The 24,004-nt window shown below is 42.3% G+C and overlaps 1 protein-coding gene across 4 annotated transcripts in view; it reads left to right on the forward strand.

Annotated features, from left to right (window-relative positions):
• The window catches only part of pid1 (phosphotyrosine interaction domain containing 1), a 156,928-nt gene extending 140,424 nt beyond the window's left edge, over positions 1-16,504 (forward strand). For 3 of the 4 annotated variants that reach the window (XM_073041487.1, XM_073041489.1, XM_073041486.1), the window contains one exon: positions 14,408-16,504. In XM_073041487.1, the coding sequence (XP_072897588.1) occupies positions 14,408-14,881 (474 nt within the window). In that variant the 3' untranslated portion in view covers positions 14,882-16,504. Of the gene's footprint in view, positions 1-9,133; positions 9,284-14,407 lie in introns of those variants that run through there. The other variant, XM_073041488.1, reaches the window with a different exon arrangement.
• Positions 16,505-24,004: the final 7,500 nt, after the last annotated feature.

Raw genomic sequence — 24,004 nt, forward strand, 5'->3', positions numbered from 1 at the left:
GTTTCTGTATTTCTAGGGGTACTGCACGCCAGAATGGAAATTCCTCCCTGTTGCATGCACATAACTGTAGCAAATGTGAATCATCTGCTTCTGCAATTTGGTTCTTTTGACATCTGTTGGTTTCAAATGACTAATATCTCATGTGCTCAAACTAAACCTTATAAATAGATTAGGCTTCTGAACTCAACTTTCTGTGGAATGAGTTTCATATCCCTATCATCTTTTCATTGAAAAACACTTATCAAAATTTTTTACCTTAAATCCTCTACTTACTAACCTCTGTTCAGAGAACTGGACCTATTACAAAGGGAATTGAGTACAAGAGCAAGGAAATCCTCTTGCATTTGTACAGAGCCCTGGTGAGACCACACCTGGAGTATTGTATACAGTTTTGGTCTCCAGGGTTAAGGAAGGACATCCTGGCTGTAGAGGAAGTGCAGCGTAGATTCACGAGGTTAATTCCTGGGATGTCTGGACTGTCTTACGCAGAGAGGTTAGAGAGACTGGGCTTGTACACGCTGGAATTAAGGAGACTGAGAGGGGATCTGATTGAAACATATAAGATTATTAAGGGATTGGACAAGATAGTGGCAGGAAATATGTTCCAGATGCTGGGAGAGTCCAGTACCAGAGGGCATGGTTTGAGAATAAGGGGTAGGTCATTTAGGACAGAGTTAAAGAAAAATTTCTTCTCCCAGAGAGTTGTGGGGGTCTGGAATGCACTGCCTCGGAAGGTAGTGGAGGCCAATTCTCTGGATGCTTTCAAGAAGGAGCTAGATAGGTATCTTATGGATAGGGGAATCAAGGGATATGGGGACAAGGCAGGAACTGGGTATTGATAGGAATTGATCAGCCATGATCTCAAAATGGCGGTGCAGGCTCGAAGGGCCGAATGGTCTACTTCTGCACCTATTGTCTATTACGTTTGTGTACTCTAGGCCTCACATTATTTCAGAATCAGAATCAGCTTTATTAGTACCAGCGTATGTCATGAAATTTGTCTTGTGTACCTCAATAAAATCACTCTCTTTGGTCTTCTTAGTTTCAAAGAAAATACTCTAGCCAAGCCAATTATTTTGTGTAACAGATCAGGCCACATTGTTATGAATCACCTCCTCGAGTGGGTGGATGGGAGGGAGGGAAAAAAAGAGAGGCTTATTTTGCTGTTGTTATTTTGTTGCTATTATTGTGTTGTTGCTGTTGTGGTTGATCGTGTTGCTCTGCTGAACGTTGTGGGCATGCTATGTGGCACCACGTGTGCCGACCCCTGTATACTCTTAGGATGTGTTGCTTGTTAACACAAACAACACCGTATGTTTTGATGTAGGTGTGATAAATAAATTATCTGAATCTGTATTCTCTTTAGAGTTCAAAGTACATTTGTTATCATAGTATGTATACTTTATACAACCATGAGATTTGTCCCCTTACAGGCAGCCACAAAACAAAGAAAACCCAATAGAATCCATTAAACACAAAGGAAGGCCACCAAACACCCAGTGTGCAGAGAGAAAGAGAAAAAACTAATAATGCAAACAATAAAAGCAAGCAAACAGCATTCAGAACTGAAGTTCACGAAGCCAGGCGGCACCACAGCCGATCCAGAAGTCCACTAGTTGCAGGCCACAGTCGTACTCCAGCACAGGGATGAGCAAACCCCATGAAACAGTGAGCCAAAATGGACCATGCCTCGCCTTCAATCCCAACACCCTGACCCCTTCACTCTGGCCCAGTGCTTAAATTGACCGAACCTCAGGTTGTTCCTCGCTCTCTGCCACTTCGACAAGCCCTCGAGCTCTGGTTCAGGCTCTGCCACCTTGATTCAGCCAGTGCCCAACCTTCCCAATTTGGCTCAGCTCTTAAACCAATCAAACCTCGGATATTTTCTCAATTTCGCCTCACCTCAGCTCTGCCGCGTCGAATTGCCTCCAAGTCTGCCCCAGCAACCTTGGCCCAGACATGCCACAACCATCCTGCCTCTCCAAGAGCCAGCCCACACCGCAAAAATGCCAGGTCACACAACTCCGACTGGGAAGCCACAGACCACTGTTTGCAGTGATTATTTACCAGAAAAAGTGCGAATCGCAAAGTATTTAGCTGCTTTCTTTGTTTCATTGGCCACCAGCCTGTAGTTGCTGAAACAGAAGTTTAAGATGGTGCTGCCGTCACGTCCTAATATGGTGCCTGTGGTGGTATTCTCTGGTGTGATGATTACACTGTATCCCGTTCTCCAACAATGGCTTGACTGCTGTGATATACTAAACTAATATAACTGACTGTTCTTGTATTCCATCACTTGGACAATAAAGGGAACTATTCTTGATAGATCTCACCACAGTTTCAATCCGCTCTGCTTCCTTCTGGGATCTGTAGCTGTGCCTTCAAAATCTCTCTGTTCCTTTGCATTTCTCATTTATTGTCCTTTTTTTTTCACCTGTTTTTCCTCCACATATTCTTATACTTCTTTCCTCTGTTTCTGTCCCTTTCTCCCACATGTAATCACCTTGCAGACAAATTGCCTGAAGTACTTCACTTAATGGCAAGTTCCATATTATAATCAACGCTTCACCTTATAAAGTTCCTGATGAATCTTCATTGGATTTCTGGCAGCTAATTTTGGGTTCCATTACAAGGTGAGGGTCGTCTTTACAACCACCTTATCAAAGTTGCCCTTGTCCTTTGGGATTCTCTCAGGGTCGAGGAGGACTTGCTTCCACTCTGGTTTCATGGATTCTGAGGTCACTGTTGAGACCGATGAGGGGTCTGCAGACTCTGCTGCCGATGGGGCAGGAGATAGTTGAGGGGGCAGACAGTTTGATGATAATTGACAGATTGATGGTTTGTGAGGTGGTGTGCATCATCCACAGGTTATGCTGGACTTTTGAGTGCCCCCAACAAATGGGCACGAGGGTCTCAGTGTCAACTTGGTGCTCTTCTCCACTTTGAACATCATTGACCAGGGATTCCCGTGTGTCAGGGAGATGTTACACTTTTCTCATTGGAGACTTTGAGATCATCCCTGAATAACATCCTCCCTCTGCCTGCGACTCCCTTGCCATGATGGAGCTAGAGCAGAGCGTCTGTTCTGGGAGCCTAGTGTAAGGTATGTGTCCATATGAGTGCATCAAGGCCACAGTGCTGGAGACTTTGGCCTGATTATGTTGACAGTGGTGTGCTTATTCTGCCAGTGTATTTAACATCAGACATAGAACAGTAAAACACAGTTCAGGCCCTTTGGCCCATGACCTTTTAATCTACTCCAAGATCAACAACACTTCCCTCCTACATAGCCCCTTATTTTTCTTTCATCCATGTGCCTGTCTATCTTAAATGTATCTAATATATCGGCCTTTACCACCACCACTCGTAGTGTAACCCACAACTCTCTCTGTGTAAAAAACTTAGCACTGACATCCCATTTCCCCCCACCACCATATTTCCCTCCAATCACCTTAAAGTTACGCCTCCTTGTATTAGCTAATTCTGTCCTGAGAAAAAACTACCAGCCCTCCACTCTGTCAATGCCTCTTCTCATCGTATACATCTTTATCAATTTACCTCTCACCCTCCTTCACTACAAAGAGAAAAGGCCAAAGAGAAAACATACTCTCTTATCCTGGCAGCATCCTGGAAAATTTCCTCTGCACCCTCTCTAGAGCTTCTACATTCCTCCTATAATGAGGACACTCTAGTCCTAGACTCTACCTCTATTGGAAACATCCACTCCATCTAGGCCCTTACTTACTGTTTCAGGAACAAGAGGGAATGACACGATGAACTATTGGCAGACCTGCAACCTCTAGAATTCACCCAGAACTTACTTGGGTTAACTCTGCGAAGGTCTTCTCTCCATGCTGAGTTTCTGTGGTGGTGAGATAACCATATTTAGAATGCAGACAAGCTACCGAGACAAAACACACCGAATGAATCATACTCACCTTTAACATGAAGCCAGGTACAAGAACACAGGAGTGACAATTCCAGCTGAAGGAAGTCTGAAAGAGCATTCTTCAGTCTGCAATGGGAAACATGAAAGCTCAGAAAGTATTATTTGTTCAAACACTTTTAAACTTGATTCTTTCCAATCTGTATTTGAATTGACTTTATTACTTACATCCTTCACATACGAGGAGTAAAAATCTTTATGTAACGTCACCGTCTAAATGTGTAATTTATAGTAATTTATAATAAATATTATGTACAACAGGATAGTGAATATAACATAGAAATACAGTTGTGTAAGCATCAATTAAGCAGTCTGATGGCCTGGTGGAAGAAGCTGTCTCGGAGCCTGTTGGTCCTGGCTTTTATGCTGCGGTACCGTTTCCCGGATGGTAGCAGCTGGAAGTTTGTGGTTGGGGTGACTCGGGTCCCCAATGATCCTACGGGCCCTTTTTACACACCTGTCTTCGTAAATGTCCTAAGTCATGGGAAGTTCACATCTACAGATGTGCTGGGCTGTCCACACCACTCTCTGCAGAGTCCTGCAATTGAGGGAGGTACAGTTCCCATACCAGGCAGTGGTGCAGCCAGTCAGGATGCTCTCAACTGTGCCCCTATAGAAAGTCCTTAGGATTTGGGGGCCCATACCAAACTTCTTCAACCGTCTGAGGTGAAAGGGGCGCTGTTGTGTACAGACTACCTAAGATCCTCGGTGATGTTTATGCCGAGAAACTTAAAGATGTTCACCTTCTCAACCACAGATACATTGATGTCAACAGGGGTTAGCCTATCTCCATTCCTCCTGTAGTGCCTCTGTTATTGCAGCATATCAAAGATACCACTTGGGACAGTCGTCATCGCAATGCAATACTGTGATTGTCAAGATGGGTTCATTGGGAGTAGAAAGAAATAACTGGAGGAACCCTAAGAGGATTAAACTTACCTCATAAATAACCTAAAGATGATGCCATATCTGCTTACTGTAATGAGAGCTGACAGATGACTAATTGGGAAATTTGATTCAACTTTGCGAATGACTGACTTTGGTCAGATATTCTCCTGTCAGTCAGGCACGTAGATCAGTTGATGGGTTGGAAGCACTGTGAGCCAATTGGAGTTTTTTTCTCAATGTGTATTATGCCAGTGGGACAGTATTTATTTTCCTGACCTTGTTGCTCTGCCATTTGGATTGCTTGCCAGCCTGATTAACTGGGATTTAGAATTACTACATAGTAGGCTCTTAAATCAATTGTAAGTAGGCCTGGGTGGTCTGGCAAGTTCTCTGTCCCGAGGATCCTCCTGGTGGTTCAGCAGCTCTCGTGTCTGATTTTATAGGATAAGACAACACATAAGTGGCACAGTTCTCATGGTACAAATGGTCTTTTTCTGGTCTGAAAATGCTGTGAAATAGCAACAGATTAATTAAAAGCATAAGTAGTTCATTCACACCCTTGAGCCCTCTCTGGCGTTCAATAAATTCATGACTAATATGGTTACACACTTCTGCTCTATATTTCTGACCGCATCCTATAAACTTCCACCATCCTTCCTTATCAAGTACTTAGCTCTGGCTTAAAACTATTCAACATTTCTGCTTCTAGAGACCTTTGATGAGAAGGTGCAATCTCCTCTACAAGAGTGAGACCCAATGTAGATTGGAAGTCAGCGTAGGCCAACCCTTTCACTCTGCCTGCTGCAAGAGGCAGGGTCTCCTGCCGCTGCCCATCTCAATTCGAGTTCCCGTTCTTATTCCTACACGTCAGTCCATGGCCTCCGCTACCGCCACGATGAGGCCACACTCAGGTGGGAAGAGCAACACCTCACATTCCATCCTGGTAGCCTTCAACCTGATGGCCTGACATCGATTTCTTTAACTTCTAGCAAATTCTTCCATTCCCCTTATTTCTTTTACCATCCCCGATTATATTCCCCCTCTCACCCCCTTCTCACCTGCCCATCACCTCCCTCTGGTATCCCTCCTCCTTCCCTTTCTTTCATGGCCCACTGTCCTCTCCTATTAGATTCCTTCTTCTTCAGTTGTTTACCCCGTCCAGCTATCACTTCCAAGCATCTTACTTCATCCCCTCCTTCCCCACTCACCCACCTCCCATCTTCTCCTTCACCAGGTTTCATCTATCACCTGCCTGCTTGCACTCCTTACCCTTCTCCCCCCCCCCCCCCATCTACCTTCTCACTCTGGTTTCTGCACCCTTCCTTTCCCTACCAAACTGTTATTGTTGATTGGATCGAATTGAATTGATTTTATTACTTACATCTTTCATATACTGGAAGAACCCTAAGAGAATTAAACTTACCTCATAAATAACCTAAAGATGATGCGTTCAAATGTGCAATGTGCAATTATAGTAATATATAATAAATATTATGTACAACAGGATAGTGAATATAACATAGAAATACAGTTGTGTCAGCATGAGTTAGGCAGTGTGATGGCCTGGTGGAAGAAGCTGTCCTGGAGCCTGTTGGTCCTGGCTTTTATGCTGCGGTACCGTTTCCCAGATGGTAGCAGCTGGAACAGCTTGTGGTTGGGGTGACTCAGGTCTCCAATTATTCTTCAGGCCCTTTTTACACACCTGTCTTTGTAAATTCCCTGAATAGCAGGAAGTTCACATCTACAGATGTGCTGGGCTATCCACACCACTCTCTGCAGAGTCCTGCAATTGAGGGAGGTACAGTTCCCATACCAGTGCTCTCAATTGTGCCCCTATAGAAAGTTCTTAGAATTTGGAGGGGAATATCAAACTTCTTCAACCGTCTGAGGTGAAAGAGGCGCTGTTGTGCCTTTTTCACCACACAGCCAATATGTACGGACCACGTGAGATCCTCGGTGATGTTTATGCCAAGAAACTTTAAACTGCTTACCCCCTCAATGCCAGATCCATTGATGTCAATAGGGTTAGCCTGCCTTCATTCCTCTTGTAGTCCACAACCAGCTCCTTTGTTTTGGCGACATTGAGGGAGATATTTACCCAGAAGTGTGGTTGCACCCTACAGTCTTGTCTCCTGTCAAACCCTACCAGGACATTATTGATGTTGAGGGTACACTAACTGAGGCCTAGTCACTGTGTCGGCCTTGTTACACCTTGCCACCCAACTCCCAGCACTGGCAGTCAACTTGTCTGACTGTCCACATCAGGGTAAATTTGGGCGGGTAACAGAAGTGAGCTGAGTTCAACTTGACCTGGTTCATTGTGTCAAAAAGGAAATGTGGCGAACTACTTCTCTCGGAAATGGTGGCCTCAGTGGCAGTGGGCTCAGCAAGGAATTATTAATGCAATCACTGCACAGAAAATATCTCACATACTTCCCACTTCTATTTCATGGTTAGGAAACTAAATGTGTTCCAGAAGTAACTTTTACACAGCTAGTAATTGTGAGCATATGTACCATAGCATATGGAAGTGCTTAAACGATAAAACTTGGGAGAACTATGGACAAGGCAGAAACTGCCGCGATGTCACACGTGTCAAGGCTCCATTTTGTATGATTCATTGTAAAATCAACAAAATTAACATAGAAGAGTGTCACTAATGGGGTCTTTTAAAAAAGAAAGTTCAGTTATCTATCGTCCGTTCTTTATATATCAGCCCTATACAAAAAAAATACGATTATTATCATAATTTTGGATGTTGTCTCTTTCTATTGGTTAGTTTAAATATTTTTGATTAATCCCACTGATGTCAGCTGTAAATAGAGGAACTAGCATTAAATGTTTTGCACTCAACATGTTGAAATTCATTAAATTATCCAAACAAGCATGGTTAGGTTAGTGATGGAAGACCAAAGGGTCTCTGGCAGCACTCCCGTCCCTGACTGTGCAGGCAATGGGTTTACACTCCTTTTGGACCAGCATTCATGTTGTGCTGAGGAAATGTTGCAGTCAGAAGGCACATCAAATCAGAAGGACAGCATGGGGCGTTAGGAGTCAGGTTAGGGTTTAAAGACAGAAATAAGGAGGAGATAGAGGTCAGCGGCACAAAGACAAGTCTAGGTAAGAGTTCAAGACAAGGTCAGAGTGCTCCGTGGTGAAACGTCAGTGAATTTGGGAGTTGGGTTGGCAGGCACTGAGGAGACCGGCAATTTCCCCAGGTTGGCGAGTCATTGTCCCACATCAGAGGTCCATATGGGCGGTGAGCACTGGTACAGGTGGGAGACACGAGGGCTGATGACCCACCAAGTCACCGGTGTCAGAGGGCCACGCGGATCTGGAAGTCAAGGCCCAAAGGTCAAACTCGTAACTGACACACTGGGGGGGGTGAGGTCCAGTTGGAGGCTTGATGCCTGCAAGTTCGAGGGGCCAGGGTCAAGGACGGGAAGCCCGGAGGCAGCCTGTCCTGGGGTTAGAGGCCTGTCTGTATGAGTGAGTGTATGGAAAGATGGGAAAGGGGCTTGCTTTTCAGTGGTCACCTTTTTAGTTGTTGTGGCTGCTGCTTGAGGGCATACTTTGTTGGTGCTGGAATGTGTGGCAACACTTGTGGGCTGCCCCCAGCATATCCTTGGGTGTGTTGGCTGTTAACACAAATAATACATTTCACTGTATGTTTCAATGCATATGTAATAAATAAACTGAATCTGAAACTGAACTAGTTCAGGATGGATGAATTTATTGCAGTCCGTATCGTTCACAGATTAGCTGTATGTTTTCCTGCAGTCTATTTTTGATTCTGACTAAAACTGTGCGTCCTTCCAAGGCATCAGTGTGCAGCCAATTGCACCTCACTGGTGATCAGCAATATTGTATGTGGGAGAGACAGTGGGCAAGGCACAACCTACCCATGTTATTCCAGAGCAGAGCCAACATTCTTATTGTATGTGGACTGGGTCATCAGCAATCATCTGAGGTAATTCTAAGGTTAATGTTGAAACTGAGTTAGTTAAATTAAGATATTTATTGGTAAAAGATGTTAAGCTATCCTAACGTCATGGGTTTTATATCTGAATGCAGATTTGTCAGCAGACGTTCTGGTGATCAGGCAGCTGTATGGATTAAATCTGGCACTCCAAATCTATATCCCATTACCATTAATGTGTTGGCCTTAAATCACAGTGTTTATCAGGTTGGAAAGACAGATTAGAGCAGAAGCAGAGGCAGGGAGGAGTTTTAACAGCTCATGGGAATATCAGTTAGAGCTGAACTGATTTATCTTGGTTCTGAAATCATATTCAGAGTAACAAAGGCAACCAGGAGATTTGGAGGCATAAAGAGAAAAGACTTGGAAGGATAAAGAGACCAGAACTTGCTAAGCCAATAGCGCAATGTCTGGAAATGGATCTGTCAATTGAAAGACAAATCTTAGAAAGAGCCACTTTGATGCTAACAGTAAGTCTTTTTATCTTTTAGACAGTGTAGGTCTCTAAACAAGTGGACAAGGAAATTACAGTTTGGTTTAACAGTTTAATTAGTGCGTCTCTCTGTCCAATATAACAATTATTTATTTCAATAGTTGGATCATTCTAATGCTAATAACCCTCAACTGCTGCAACCCAGTAACTAAGTGTATAAAATCAATTATGTTTAACTAAAATCAGCAAAGTGTACTGTTGTACGAAACAGTTGATCTACAAGCATTGATTACCTAGAAACTGGAATTAAGCAGAGAGCTGAACAATAGGACTTTTTTGCAATTGAATTTTCCCTGGAATGATATTCTAATATAGAGGACATATTCCTTAACCTTTTAAGGATTCAGCTGAAGTGATGTGCAATCCACAGCACACGGCCAAAATGTGATAGATTCATAAAAAGTTGCAGATGTTGCAAATGACAAGAACATTCACTAGTAGTGTGTGGTAAAGGGACAAGGCAAACTTTGTGCTATGATTGGAGTACTGCCTGAAACATTTAACACTCCAGAGGCATGTCTGTAGCAAACTATGCAGAGAAACATGGTTGAGTGTACAATTCATTGCCAAGAGAGGATAAAGTGAATGTAGTTTGCCTGTAATATTAATTCTGCACAGAGTCAGCTTTTCCGTGCTTCAGAGCCTAAGTTATTTTGTTGGTGTTGTCACCAAGTAGTACCAGACACCATGCAAAGTTTGTTCCCTTCACTCCCTACATATTGCTGAACTTATATCCAGATATTCAGAAAAATAATTTAAAGTTTTTCATTCATAAGAATGTTGAACATGGTTAGATTTACTAAGTTAGACCCATCTGATTAATTCCTATAAGTAAAATACTAATACTGTGTTTTGTATAACTCAGAATTTAAACAAAATAGAATGTAATGCCTTTCCCCAGGTTGATGGACAGTGGGACAAATGAATGTTTCAATGAACAAACTTGAGCAGTGGAAGGAAACTTTTAAATTCCAAATGGTTGCTATCATTGAGAACTGCAAGTGATTATGACGCAAGAGTTTGAACCATTTCTGTGATTGAAAATTTCAAAAATCTCAGGCATTCAGAATTTTGAATAAAAGTAATAAGTATTGGTGTCTGGTGTCTAGTGAAGAGCTGAAAGATTAATCTGTTTGGTCTAGTTTGTTGATTTAAAGTTCAGAAAAAAGACAACAGGCATCTGTATACAGTATGTCAGAACTATCCTTAAGTCTAAATGAAATTGAATGCTTGTACAGCAAACAGATATAATATGTATTTGCTTGCCAAGTGTTTTTAGTAGGAGACAAATAGCTTTACCATCTGTTAGCCATTACTAAAATTGCAATTTTATTCCTGTGTTTTTAGAAGTGTAATGTTTATTCCTCCTGTGATGGGTCCATAGGTAAGTGATGTGGCATTGAAAATATGTAAAATATAAATGCTCTAACCAGTTTAGTCTCGGTGCTGAATTGGGTGATTTCAGCCAGGCACTATCACATAACACCAATTACCTTAGTTCTTCAAGTAGAGAGGGAAAATCATCTAGGTTGAATATGATGCATTCAGTGGCCACTTTATTAGGTACACCTGTACACCTGCTCATTGATACAAATATCTAATCAATCATGTGGCAGCAACACAACACATAAAAGCATGCAGACACGGTCAAGAGGTTCAGTTGTTCAGACCAAACATCAGAATGGGGAAGAAATGTGATCTAAGTGACTTTGACCGTGAAATGATTGTTGGTGCCAGATGGGATGACTGTGTCAGAAACTGCTGCTCGCCTGGGATTTTCACACACAGCAGACAGGAAGATGACAGTAACTCAAATAACCATGTGTAACAGCACTGGTGTGCAGAAGAGCACACACAGCATGTCAAACCTTGAAGTGGATGGACAACAGCAGCGGAAGATCATGAACATACACTCAGTGGCCACTTTATTAGGTACCTAATAAAATGGTCACTGAGTGTATAGTGTCCCCTCATGGAAGTCAAACCGGTCTAATATATGTTGGAAAGGAAGTCAGGAAGTTGCGTATCTCTGTACGGCCATATTGGATCATGATTGTTGGTAAAGTTAAGTCCATCAAAGGAATAGCCTAGCTTGTAAATGATCTGCAGGAATGAGGATGTAGGTCAGACATTGTTTGGATCACATTGATCTTTATACATACAGAGACTTCAGTGTCAATTTTCATTTGAAAATGCTCATTAGACAGACAATGAAGACAAGGATGGTATTGCCCAATCAGTATAGTTGTGTGGCCCAGTCTGATGGCCTTCAACATTCAAAGTTCAAAGTCAATTTATTGTCAAAGTACATATATGTCACCATATACAATCCTGAGATTTGTTTTCTTGCAGGCATTCACAGTAGAACAGAGACATAGAATCAATGAAAAACTGCGCACAAAGACTGACAAGCAACCAATGTGTATAAGAAGGCGAAGTGTGCAAATATAAGAAAAAAGAAAATAATAATAATAAACAAGAAAATATTTGTGACAAACTGTCCAGCTGCAAATGTATAGATAGCTAATAACATATAAAGGGATGAGGAAATTTGCTTAACCAGGCATAGAAAACAGGCCTGTGCCAAGGAAATACAGGAGAGAATGGTGCACAGAGATCTGGCAAATGACAGGTTACATTTTTGAAGGATGAATTGCAAGATGCAGGGAGAGAAATTTTAACTGTCTTGCTGCCCAAAAGCTACCTAAAATATCTTTTTGGTATTTTCATGCATTGTTTGAGCCTCTATGCATTGTCTTTCCATATGGGTGCCAACTTCAATCAGGTCTGTGCAATAGTTTCCAATATTCATTAACAGACCTAACCAATTCCCCTCTACCACCACTCTCCTCCGTCTAGCAGAATTAGTTCTTACTCTCAATAATTTCTCCTTTGGCTCCTCACACTTCCTGCAAACCAAGGGTGTAGCCATGGGCACCCGTATGGGTCCCAGTTATGCCTGCCTTTTTGTTGGCTTTGTGGAACAGTCCATGTTCCAAGCCTTTACAGGTATCCGTCCCCCTCTTTTCCTTCGCTACATCGACAACTGCATTGGCGCTGCCTCCTGCATGCATGCTGAGCTCGTTGACTTCATTAACTTTGCCTCCAACTTTTACTCTGCACTCAAATTTACCTGGTCCATTTCCGACACCTCCCTCCCCTTTCTTGATCTTTCTGTCTCCATCTCTGGAGACGGCTTATCTACTGATATCTACTATAAGCCTACAGACTCTCACAGCTACCTGGACTATTCCTCTTCCCACCCTGTCTCTTGCAAAAATGCTATCCCCTTCTCACAATTCCTCTGTCTCCACCGCATCTGCTCTCAGGATGAGGCTTTTCTTTCCAGGACGAAGGAGATGTCTTCCTTTTTTAAACAAAGGGGCTTCCCTTCTTCCACCATTTACTCTGCTCTCAAACGCATCTCTCCCATTTCCCGCACATCTGCCTTCACCCCATCCGCCCACCACCCCACTCAGGATAGGGTTCCCCTTGTCCTCACCTAGAACCCACCAGCCGCCAGGTCCAACGCATAATTCTCCGTAACTTCCGCCACCTCCAACAGGATCCCACTACCAAGCACATCTTTCCCTTCCCCCCCTTCTGCTTTCCACAAGGATCGCTCCCTACGCGACTCCCTTGTCCACTCATCCCCCCCCCCCCCCATCCCTTCCCACCGATCTCCCTCCTGGCACTTATCCTTGTAAGCGGAACAAGTGCTACACCTGCCCTTACACTTCCTCCCTCACCACCATTCAGGGCCTCAGACAGTCCTTCCAGGTGAGGCGACACGTCACCTGTGAGTCAGCTGGTGTGGTATACTGCGTCCGGTGCTCCCGGTGCAGCCTTTTATATATCGGTGAGACCCGACGCAGGCTGGGAGACCGTTTCGCTGAACACCTACGCTCAGTCTGCCAGAGAAAGCAGGATCTCCCAGTGGCCACACATTTTAATTCCACGTCCCATTCCCATTCTGATATGTCTGTCCATGGTCTCCTCTACTGTCAAGATGAAGCCACACTCAGGTTGGAGGAACAACACCTTATATTCCGTCTGGGTAGCCTCCAACCTGATGGCATGAACATTGACTTCTCTAACTTCCGTTAATGCCCCTCCTCCCCTTCTTACCCCATCCCTGACATATTTAGTTGTTTGTTTTTTTCTCTCTCTCTGCCCATCACCCTGCCTGTTCTCCATCTCCCTCTGTTGCTCCCCCCCCCCTCTTTCTTTCTCCCGAGACCTCCCGTCCCATGATCCTTTCCCTTCTCCAGCTCTGTATCACTTTCGCCAATCACCTTTCCAGCTTTTAGCTTCATCGCACCCCCTCCGGTCTTCTCCTATCATTTTGCATTTCCCCCTCCCCCCACTACTTTCAAATCTCTTAGTATCTTTCCTTTCAGTTAGTCCTGATGAAGGGTCTCGGCCTGAAACGTCGACAATGCTTCTTCCTATAGATGCTGCCTGGCCTGCTGTGTTCCACCAGCATTTTGTGTGTGTTGTTGAATTTCCAGCATCTGCAGATTTCCTCGTGTTTATTCATTAACAGTTGTAGGGTCTTCACTGTTTCCAACAGGCATGCTGGCAACCTAAATTGAAGCCTGCTTAGAAATGACAATAACTCTTCAGTGGTTCCTCTATTTTTGTCTCCTTTGTGACCTGCTCATAAAAAGAACTGCATGTTACTGAGATCAGGAAGAATACGTACCTGAACAATGATAATGCATGGACCCATTGAGAGTTTACTTGCTTTTTATTCAAGGGAGGGGTTGGAGGGGCTTTGGCGCTTCTGAGTTGTGTTTCTTTTTGTTTTTTGTGTGGGAAGGGGTTGATAACTTTTCTTTCAACAACTTTCATGGTTTTTTCTGTATTCCTTGGCTACCTGGAGAAGACGAATCTCAGAATTGTATTCTGTGTACATACTTTGATAATAAAATGAACCTTTGACATTTTGACTCCTGAGCTTGTGAATGTTCATGCTTTATCTTGATCAGTCGCTTATAATTATTGTCATTGAAAATGTTTTATTTATGCTTCTTTTCCACATCTTATCACCCCACTGCTCCTTGTTGCTCTAATGATTGGATTTTTGTTTCATTCACAGGTTAGGTACTTGGGAAAAGTGGTCATGAAGGGGACACAGTTTACATCAGGATGCACCGAAAAGTCAGTTGTTGAGTTGTGGGAGAAACACACATTGGATCAAGAAGACATATCATCAACCAATGCCATTTTAGAGATCCGCCCATTCCAAGTCCGTCTCCACCATTTGGATTCAAAGAGGGAGGCAGCAGTGCAGATGGATACGTTCCAGGTGGCACGCATTGCCTATTGCACAGCAGATCACGATGTCAGCACCAACATCTTCGCTTGGCTTTACAGGGAGATCAATGATGATTTGTCCTATCAGATAGATTGCCATGCGGTTGAATGCGGGAGTAAGCTCGAAGCCAAAAAACTAGCACATGCCATGATGGAGGCCTTCAAGAAGACCTTCACCAGCATGAAGAATGATGGGAAAATCCAGAACAGCAGCTCCTCTGAGGAAGCACTGTCAGCAGCATCAGATGATGGCTGAAAAGGGTAATTGATTAATTGGGGATCAATGTTGAAGTCTGGCCTGATGATGAGAGCCATTTGAAAGAAATAAATAGTCGAAACCTAATTGAGGATGAAACGCCAATGAACCCTTGGTTGGTTAGCTTGCCAAATTAGCCAAGTGACAATACATAATGAGAAAAAAATTTTTAAAAGAGTACGCATAATTAAATAGTTGCATTGAAATTTAAAACAACTGCTCTGCTCTGATTGCGAGTGTAAAGCTCTGACTCCCTATGGGCGTTTGACACATCTGCTGATGTTAGTTCTTTGCTAATTTACCTAACAAAATTCACAAAACTAACAGAACAGTTAACTTTGTTGCTACAGCCAAGAATTAAACTGAAGTTTAACTACAGAGGGATTATCATTAAGTCAAAACAGTTAAGAGAAAAGGAACAGAAATTTTTCGTAAAGATTGAAATCAAAATCAGCAAGACTTACATGTAAAAGAGATTAAAAAGAAATACATTGATCTATCTTCATATATTTCTACCAACATATAAGCTACAATATATGTAAAGATATATTCCATTTTTATAAAATATATTTCAAAATGTAAGTATTAAAATGTAATGTTTAAAATCTTTAAAAATTGTGGTGTATTATCAACTGTGAAAATCATATGGAAATATTTGATTGTAAATTCAGAGGTTTGTCACATGGAGACCTCTGATCTGCAGTTGTTTCTCAAAATCAGAGGAATAAATGAGGCATTAAAAAATCTCTAGCCAGCACTACCATTTAAATGGACTCCAAACTTGTTTCATTTTAAGTATTTTTGTTTTATTTCAAATATTTTTAAGAGAAATGGAGATTGTTCCCAAAAGTTCCTCTGCAAGAATCTGTTCACATTTTTGTCCCTCCCTGCTCAGCACAGGTTACTTTCATTAATTACATTCATCTAGGCCGATTGCATTGCTTAACTCACCAATGGAAAGGAGTTATAGGAGGCTTATATTTGCAAGTCTCCATAGTTTGAATCCTATTATTTTGATACTACCCTTCACCTCATTGTGTTCCCTTTGCGTTCTTCATGGAATGCGGCAAGAAATGTAAATGACCACTTCAGATGCCAAGCTTCTTCTCCTCTTACCCAGAATTACTTTGTTCTCCCATTACTAGGAGTGACCGTGTCAGCTGTGAGAGATTAAAGAATTTGATAAAGCAAAACGTTTGGTTTTCCATTGATCTACCTTTCCTTTGCACCAGGGACTGACTGTAAGTCAAAAACTGAGTTCCCAAGCTGGTTAGAGCTTCCCCATTTTCATTAAGGTGGATGCTAGAAGGCTAACTTTCCAATGTATGAAGGCGATGAATGGTTGCTAGTGAAAAAAGCCATTTTTTGCACTAAGATGGTGAACCATCTTGTAACATACTAATTCAATAAGCAGAAGAATGGTTTCCCAATCAACAACCGACTAATGAATCTGTGCTCACGTGAACAGTCCTTTTTTAAACAATAAAGTGACTTGTTATTTAATGGCAGCTCTCTGTCACTGCAGCATGTCAACTAAGATTATTTCAGTGTGTGATTGCTTTTTGGAATTTCAATGTTACCTGCATTTGTGAAGTTGCAAAATAAATTGTTACGTGCTGAGGATTGGATAGAGGGTCATTATTTTATTATTGGGAGATTAACCAATTTTGTAACTGTCCTGGGTGCCGGCAGCATTTTTGTCCCTAATTGAACCATCTTAACCATTTTCACATAGGAAATCTGAAATATATTCTTGAAACGTTGTGGAAACATTTGGAAAATCGGGGCCTGTTTTAAGACCATAAGCTATAAGAGCAGAATTAGACTATATAGTCCATCAATAGGAGTGAACAAAGACAATAAAAGTATTAATAATATCAGTGTCTGAAGCACAACCATAGGAGATTTAAATTTCCAAATCTCCTTGGGACTCCCGGTTTCCTCTTAGGAATGACTCGAACACTAGAGGTGGGAGGAAGTCAGGTGGTTGGGATGGAGGCAAGAAGTGGTAGAGCAACTGGCAGTCAATATTGATCCCTACAAAGAGTCTCAGAGAAGATTGAAAGGGCAATCATCAGGAATGCTTGCAGTGAGATGACACTACAGTGGAAGCCTAAGGATTAGAATTCACAGAATGGCTACAGAACTGAAGGAGGCTGTTCATCCTATCCACTCCATGCTTCTGTGATGTTAGATCTAATCTAAGGCAACATGAGTGAATCTGCAGATGCTGGAAATAAATAAAAACACAAAATGCTAGCAGAACTCAGCAGGCCAGACAGCATCTATGGGAGGAGGTAGTGACGACGTTTCGGGCCGAAACCCTTTCAGCCCGAAATGTCTTCACTACCTCCTCCCATAGATGCTGTCTGGCCTGCTGAGTTCTGCCAGCATTTTGTGTTTTTAATTAGATATAATCTAATTACCGGTAGTCACACTCACCCACCCTCTCTCCTAGCCCTGCAAATTCTTTCCAGTTCCATTTTGAATGCTACAGTTCAAAGTTGGAAGTAAATTTATTATCAAAGTACATGTATGTCACCATATATCACCTTGAGATTCATTTTCTTGCAGGAGCATGGACAAATACAATAGGCTCAATGACAAACTACACACAAAGACTATCAACGACCGATAATAGAAGAAGACAAAACTGTGCAAACAGACAGATGATAGTGAGAAAATGAGTTGTAGAGTCCTCAGAGGTGAGCCCCCAGATTGTGGAATCAGTTCAGATTTGAATTGAGTTTGTCACTGTTGTTTCTCAGCGTTGCATTCCAGACTGCAAGTGTTCACCGTGTAATAAATATTAACTCCTTCGTTTTGTTTCTTTCGCAATCACCTTCGTGCTGTACTCACTAGTTCAGGCGTTACCAGCCTGGGATCCACCGGACCCCTCAGTTGTTGGTAGGGGTCCATGCCATAAAAATGGTTGGGAACCCCTGATTTGTTATTGGTGCATCCACAAGCATAGCTCGCAACAAAGTAAAACATCTGTGCCTCATCTGATCACAATGCAACAAAGCAACTAGCCACTGCCGATGGATATCTGATATTGTAAAGTCCTTATGGTATCACCATATTAAAAAAAATACCACACGTGTTAGAGAGTCATAAAAATCTACAGCACAGAAACAGGCATGTTAACCCACCTGGTCTGTTAATCTATCTAATTCCATCGACCTGCACCTGGACCATAACCCTCCACACCCCTCTCATTAATGCACCAATCCAAATTTCTCTTAAATGTTGAAATCCACCCGGCATCCACTATTTGTACTGGCAGCTCATCTCACACTCTCACCACCCTCAGTGAGGAAGTTACCCCTCATGTTCCCCTAGAACGTTTCACATTTCACCCTTAACCCATGACCTCTAGCTGTAGTCTCAGCCAGCCTCAGTGCATAAATCTCACTTGCACTTCTCACCCTGCCTATGCCCTCATCAATTCTTCCACATTCTAGGGAATAAAGTCCTAACCTATTCAACCTTTCCCCATAACTCAGGTTCTCCGGGCCCAGCAACATCTTCTTAAATTTTCTCTGCATTCTTTCAATCTTATTTACATCTTTCCTGTAGGCAGGTGACCAAAACTGGACACAATACTCCAAATTAGGCCTCACCATAGTCTTGTACAACTTCAACATAACGTCCCCCAACTCTTGTACTCAATAATTTGATTTGTGAAGGCAATGTGACAAAGGCTAACCCTATCTCCCCGCGATGCCACTTTCAATGGATTACGGACCTGTATTCCCAGATCCCTCTGGTCTACCACATTCCTCCCTGCCCTACCACCATAGAAGACCAACCCCAAAATGCAACACCTCACACTTGACTGCATTAAATTCCATCTAACATTTTCCGCTTATTTTTCCAGTTGGTTCGGACACTACCGCAAGTCGTTCTTGCTGTCCACTACACCCTCAATCTGGGTGTCATCCACAAATTTGTTGATAATACTTGCACGATGTGCTCGGACTTTGACACCAAAAAATAAATTAGGGCTCAATATTGAGAAAGCATGTAAAAACTCTGCTGTAGTGTTTGCCCCGGTTCTGCTGAGCTCTGAAATCAGGACCAGAGGTCACTCTTTGGCAAACTCTATTGTGGGAACAAAAGGATATTTCTAAGTTTACCATAAGACATAGGAGCAGATTTAGGCTTTTCAGCCGATTGAGTCTGTTCCAGCTTTCCACCATGGCTGAGTTATTTTACCTCTCAGCCTCATTCTCCTGCCTCCTCCCCATAAACTTTGATGCCCTTACTAATCAAGAATCTATCAACCTCCATTTAAAATATACCCAATAACTGGGCCTCAGTGGCCATCTGTGACAATGAATTCCACAGGTTCACCACTCTCTGTTGAAAGAAAATCCTTCTCATCTCTGCTCTAAAAGGACATGCTTGTATTCCGAAGCTGTGCTTGCTGGTCCTAGACTCCTGCCCTCTCCAGCTTATCTATCTAGGCCTTTCCATCTGGCTGGAGTTAATTTGCCATGTAATCTCAGAAATGCAGGGTTATGTTAAGATATGAATGGGATGAAAAACAGCAAAGGAATTTTCCCTTTTACTGTTTTATCTAATGATTTTAGTACAAAAAACAGAGAAGTTTTCATGAATATGCTTGGAAACAACATATTCCTTATCTAAGCTGTCTAACATTAGGCAAAGCAAAATGATTTCAAGACAACAGGTAGATCTGGCTTCCTTAACTAATTAAGAATGCACTTGCTTCAGATATTGTCACAAAATAAACAAATACCTCAAAATATAATAAAGCAAAGGCTGAACATATTGTTCAAAGATTAGTTTAACAAGAGAAGCCACAAAGAAACCAAATATCAGCTTGCACCTGCAGGACAATGTAGAAATAGGCCATTAAATCTAAGGCAACGTACATAGGGTGAAGTAATAGGCAGGTGAGAAGAAGTAAAATGTCAGAGTGAGGATGTGTCAGTCCATGGCCTCCTCCTGTGACAAGATGAGGCCGCCCTCAGGATGGAGGAGTAACACCTTATATTCTGTCTGAGCAGCCTCCAGCCTGATGGCATAAATATCGATTTCTCCTTCTGGTAAACAAACTCTCACCCCCTTTCCTCAGTTTCCCACCCTGACCATTTACCTCTTCTCTCCTGCTTATTACTTTCCCCTGGGTCCTCTCCTCCTTCCCTTTCTCCTATGGTCCATTCGTCTCTCCTATCAGATTCCTTCTTCTCCATCCCTTTATCTTTCTCACCCACCTGGCTTCACCTATCACCTTCCAGATAGCATCCTTCCCCTTCCCCCAGCTTTTTATTCCGGCATCTTCCTTCCTTCCTTCTCATTCCTAAAGGAGGGTCTCGGCGTGAAATGTCAGCTGGTTATTTATTTCCGTAGATGCTGCCTGACTTGCTGAGTACTTGCAGCATTTTTTGTGTGTTGCTTTGGATTTCCGCCATCTGCAGGATATGTTTCCCTACTCCCAAGGAACCTTCTTCCACCCAACCCAGTAACAATCATCACCCTGATGAGAGGATGATATAAAATTGGAAAAAGCTGGGAATACTCAACAGATGAGGCAACATCTGTGGAAAGAGGAAAACCAAGGGAACATTATCGGCCTGGTTATCGACCTGCAGCATTAATTCCATTTCCCTCTCTGTAGATCCTGCTTGTTATTTGAGCATTCCCACCTTCACTCTGCACTTTTAAATTTTTTTTTATCGAGCTAAGTTGCAAAAGGTCCAAAATATTAGTTAAAGCATCAATAAAAAGAGTGATCAACACGTACAAACAAGCTGGAGGAACTCAGCAGGTCGGGCAGCATCCGTTGAAATGAGCAGTCAACGTTTCGGGCCGAGACCCTTCGTCCTGACTGCTCATTTCAACGGATACTGCCCGACCTGCTGAGTTCATCCAGCTTGTTTGTACGTGTTGATTTGACCCCAGCATCTGCAGTATACTTTGTGCTTAATGAAATATGTGATATTTCTAACAAATCTGCAATTCAAATCAATTAATTTGTTCACCAAACAGAGACCTACTGTGAATAAGCCCTGCAGTCATAACGTATGTCTTTGCCCTGAGAATAAATAGAAGCCACTTGATGCTGAGTTACTCTGATAAACATGAACAACTATCACCATACCTTGCCAATTTCTTCTTATAAAAGGCCCAGTGGGTCTTCAGGATGCCCAGGCACACAGGATCACCCATCTAACATGCATTCCATTGACCAAGCCTTGAACACCCCTTTGAGTGAGTGACACACACAACAGGCTGGAGGAACTCAGCAGGTCAGGCAGCATCTGTGGAGTAAATAGTCGAGACCCTTCATCAGGACTGGAAAGGAAGGGGGTAAAAGTCACAATAAGAAGGTGGGGGGAGAGTAAGGGGTACAAACTGGCAAGTGATAGCTGAGAGGGTAGGTGTGTGGGGAGTTTGGGGGGGCGGGGAATGATGTGAGAAGCTGGGAGGTAAAAAGTGGCAGAAGTAAAAGGCTGAAGAGGAAAGGCCAGTGAATCGAGGGAAGGAGATGGCAAACTAGAGGAAGGTGATGGGCAAGTCATGAGGGAGGGTCAGGAGAAGTGAAGGCATGAAAGGGTAATCATAATGGGGAATGATAAACCAGAGGGCTGGGGGTTGGGAAGCAGGGGAGAGTAATTACCCGAAGTTGGAGAAAATGGTGCTCATGCCATCAGGTCGGGGGTTACCAGATCTGGCGGCCGTGTTCCTCCCCCATGCGTTCTCCGTCTCCTCCATCACAGCCATAACACATGTAGCTGTGTGGGACCATTGTGAGAAATGTACTCAAAGAGCTGAATCCCTTCCCTGGCTTCAGCACGGCAAGTATCGGAAGCTACCATTTATTGAGTGTGGTCCCACCAGACACCTCACTGTCCCGATCTGGCACTTGTATTCTGGGCGCAAATCGCCATAATGCAGTTTCCAACTGGATTTTAGCCAAGTTCACAATATTTTTGCAGTGGTCCCAAATTGGCATTAGCACTCTAAATGCAACAATGTCTTAGCTAACCAGAAACAGCTGCAATCCAGTTTACAGGCACTTGTTTTTAAAATATAACTCTCAGTAAAACGCTAGTGAAGACACAGGTGGCCTTCATGAACTTTCAACAGACATGATGCTGTCTTTTTGTGCTTTGGCCGAGACTAATCTAATCTCAGCCAAGATTCTAGAGGTAACTGCTTGCCTCTTTGGTCTATCTACTGTTCTCAGATGATGCTGTTGCAAGAATCAAGCAAAACAGCAGAACAAAACAGGAACAAGTTTTTCTCTTGCTCTAATCTGAATCCAAGGGTAACTTCAGTACATCACACTGTTAAATTTCTTCAAGATTGTTTAATCTATTTTTCCTTGTGTAACTAATACATCCCTTAAATAAAGCTTAGAACCATTATGCTCTGTTCTCTTTGCTATGTTCTCAGCAAAGGTAGATTACATTATGCTCGTTAAAATTATTCAATCTTATTTGATGCTCTCCTTCTGACAATAAAAGGTATCTAATTTCAGATAGATCTTCTGAGAGATCAGAACCTCCATAAAAAGGTACTACCAATTTCAAAGTTATGATTTCAGTAACGGTGAAATTTTGAGATGAATCAAATGTTAACGTTAGTGAGATTTGAAGTAAAAGGTATGAATGATTTTATTGCCTCTTCATCTTTTCCAGTACTTATTGAAGACACTTCTTAGAATAGTCTTTTATTTTTCCACGGAGTACAATTGCAGATCAAATGATTTGAGTCATTGTGCAAAGAAATATCTTTTAGCTGTCAATCATCTTCATTGTTTTCTGGTGATTGGTTGTAGTCATGGTGATACATTTTACTTCAACTTACCATTAAGCACCCACTTACACTAAATTTAATTGATTCTCCACATATCCCCAACTATTCCCTTGGATTCTACCATTCACCACATCAGGGCAATTTACAGTGGAAAATAATCTAACAACCCACACATCTTAGAAGGAACCAGAGCACCCAAAGGAAAAGCACAGGTTCACAGGGAGAATAAGCAAACTCCATACAGACATTACCAGAGGTTGGGATTGAAGCCAGGTCACTAGATATAAGAGTCAGAAGTTTTACTAGCTGTGTCATTATGGTATTCTAACTTCTTTTGTTTCCATAGGTAGTGGGATTTTTAAAAGCTAAAGCAGTCTGACCTTCTCCTGGCTGTCAAGTAATAATTATTACATAGATAATAATGATGTAATCATTATTATAAATGATGGCCCACCTCTAGCCAATGGACTCAACTCCAGTTCCAGCATCTGCCTTGTGTCTTGACATGATTTAACTAACAATTCCTTGCCCAGTTTTTCAGTTGTGCCTTGGCAAGATTGACACTTGTGGTGTATTTTGAGATGAAGTAGGAAGACTACCACATATTGGTCTGGAAATTCAGTTCTTGTCCAATGCAGTAGCAGTTGCAAGTTTTACTTTGACAAAGGAACTGAATTTCAAAAAAGTGGAACACGCAGTTACTACCAACCAGGGATGAATTTCTAGGCAATTACAGGATATTCATCGCTGCAGCTGCTCCTAGCCAGAATCCAACTTTCTGTAGTACAAAATATTCAGAGTTTCATCTGCAAACTTAACCAATCTGCCACGGGAACTGGAGAAAGCTGGAAATGATGATCTGGCCTGACGGATTCTTTTCAATCCTGTTCTGTAGCAATGCCTTTGCAAATTAGGATCACGGAGAAACTGAGTTCAGCACTCGTATGTGTAACTGCTTGGTTCAGCTCAAAGTGAGGGTATGCTCAAAGTGTACTCTTCAAAGTTCTGTCCTGTTTTATTTGGCAATTGCAGAGCATACCACCAAATTACTAAGTATTAACAAACTACAGACCCTTTCAGTCAATGAAAGCTTTAATGACTTTTGTTGGAGGAAATAACTGTAAACAAAAATTTGCTATAGAATTTCATTAAACCTAAAGCACTATTAAGTTCTTGCAGTATTATAAATATTAAGCCAGGTTCGTTTCAGTCATTTTTCATTGGAGACATAATAGAATGAGATTTAGGTTAGCATTCATGCACAGTGCTCATTCAAAATAATCAGGAACAATTTAACCCTAGACTTACCAAAAGATAATACAATAGGACAGC

This window comes from Hemitrygon akajei, chromosome 3 (assembly GCF_048418815.1).
Source record: "Hemitrygon akajei chromosome 3, sHemAka1.3, whole genome shotgun sequence".
Taxonomy (NCBI): domain Eukaryota; kingdom Metazoa; phylum Chordata; class Chondrichthyes; order Myliobatiformes; family Dasyatidae; genus Hemitrygon; species Hemitrygon akajei.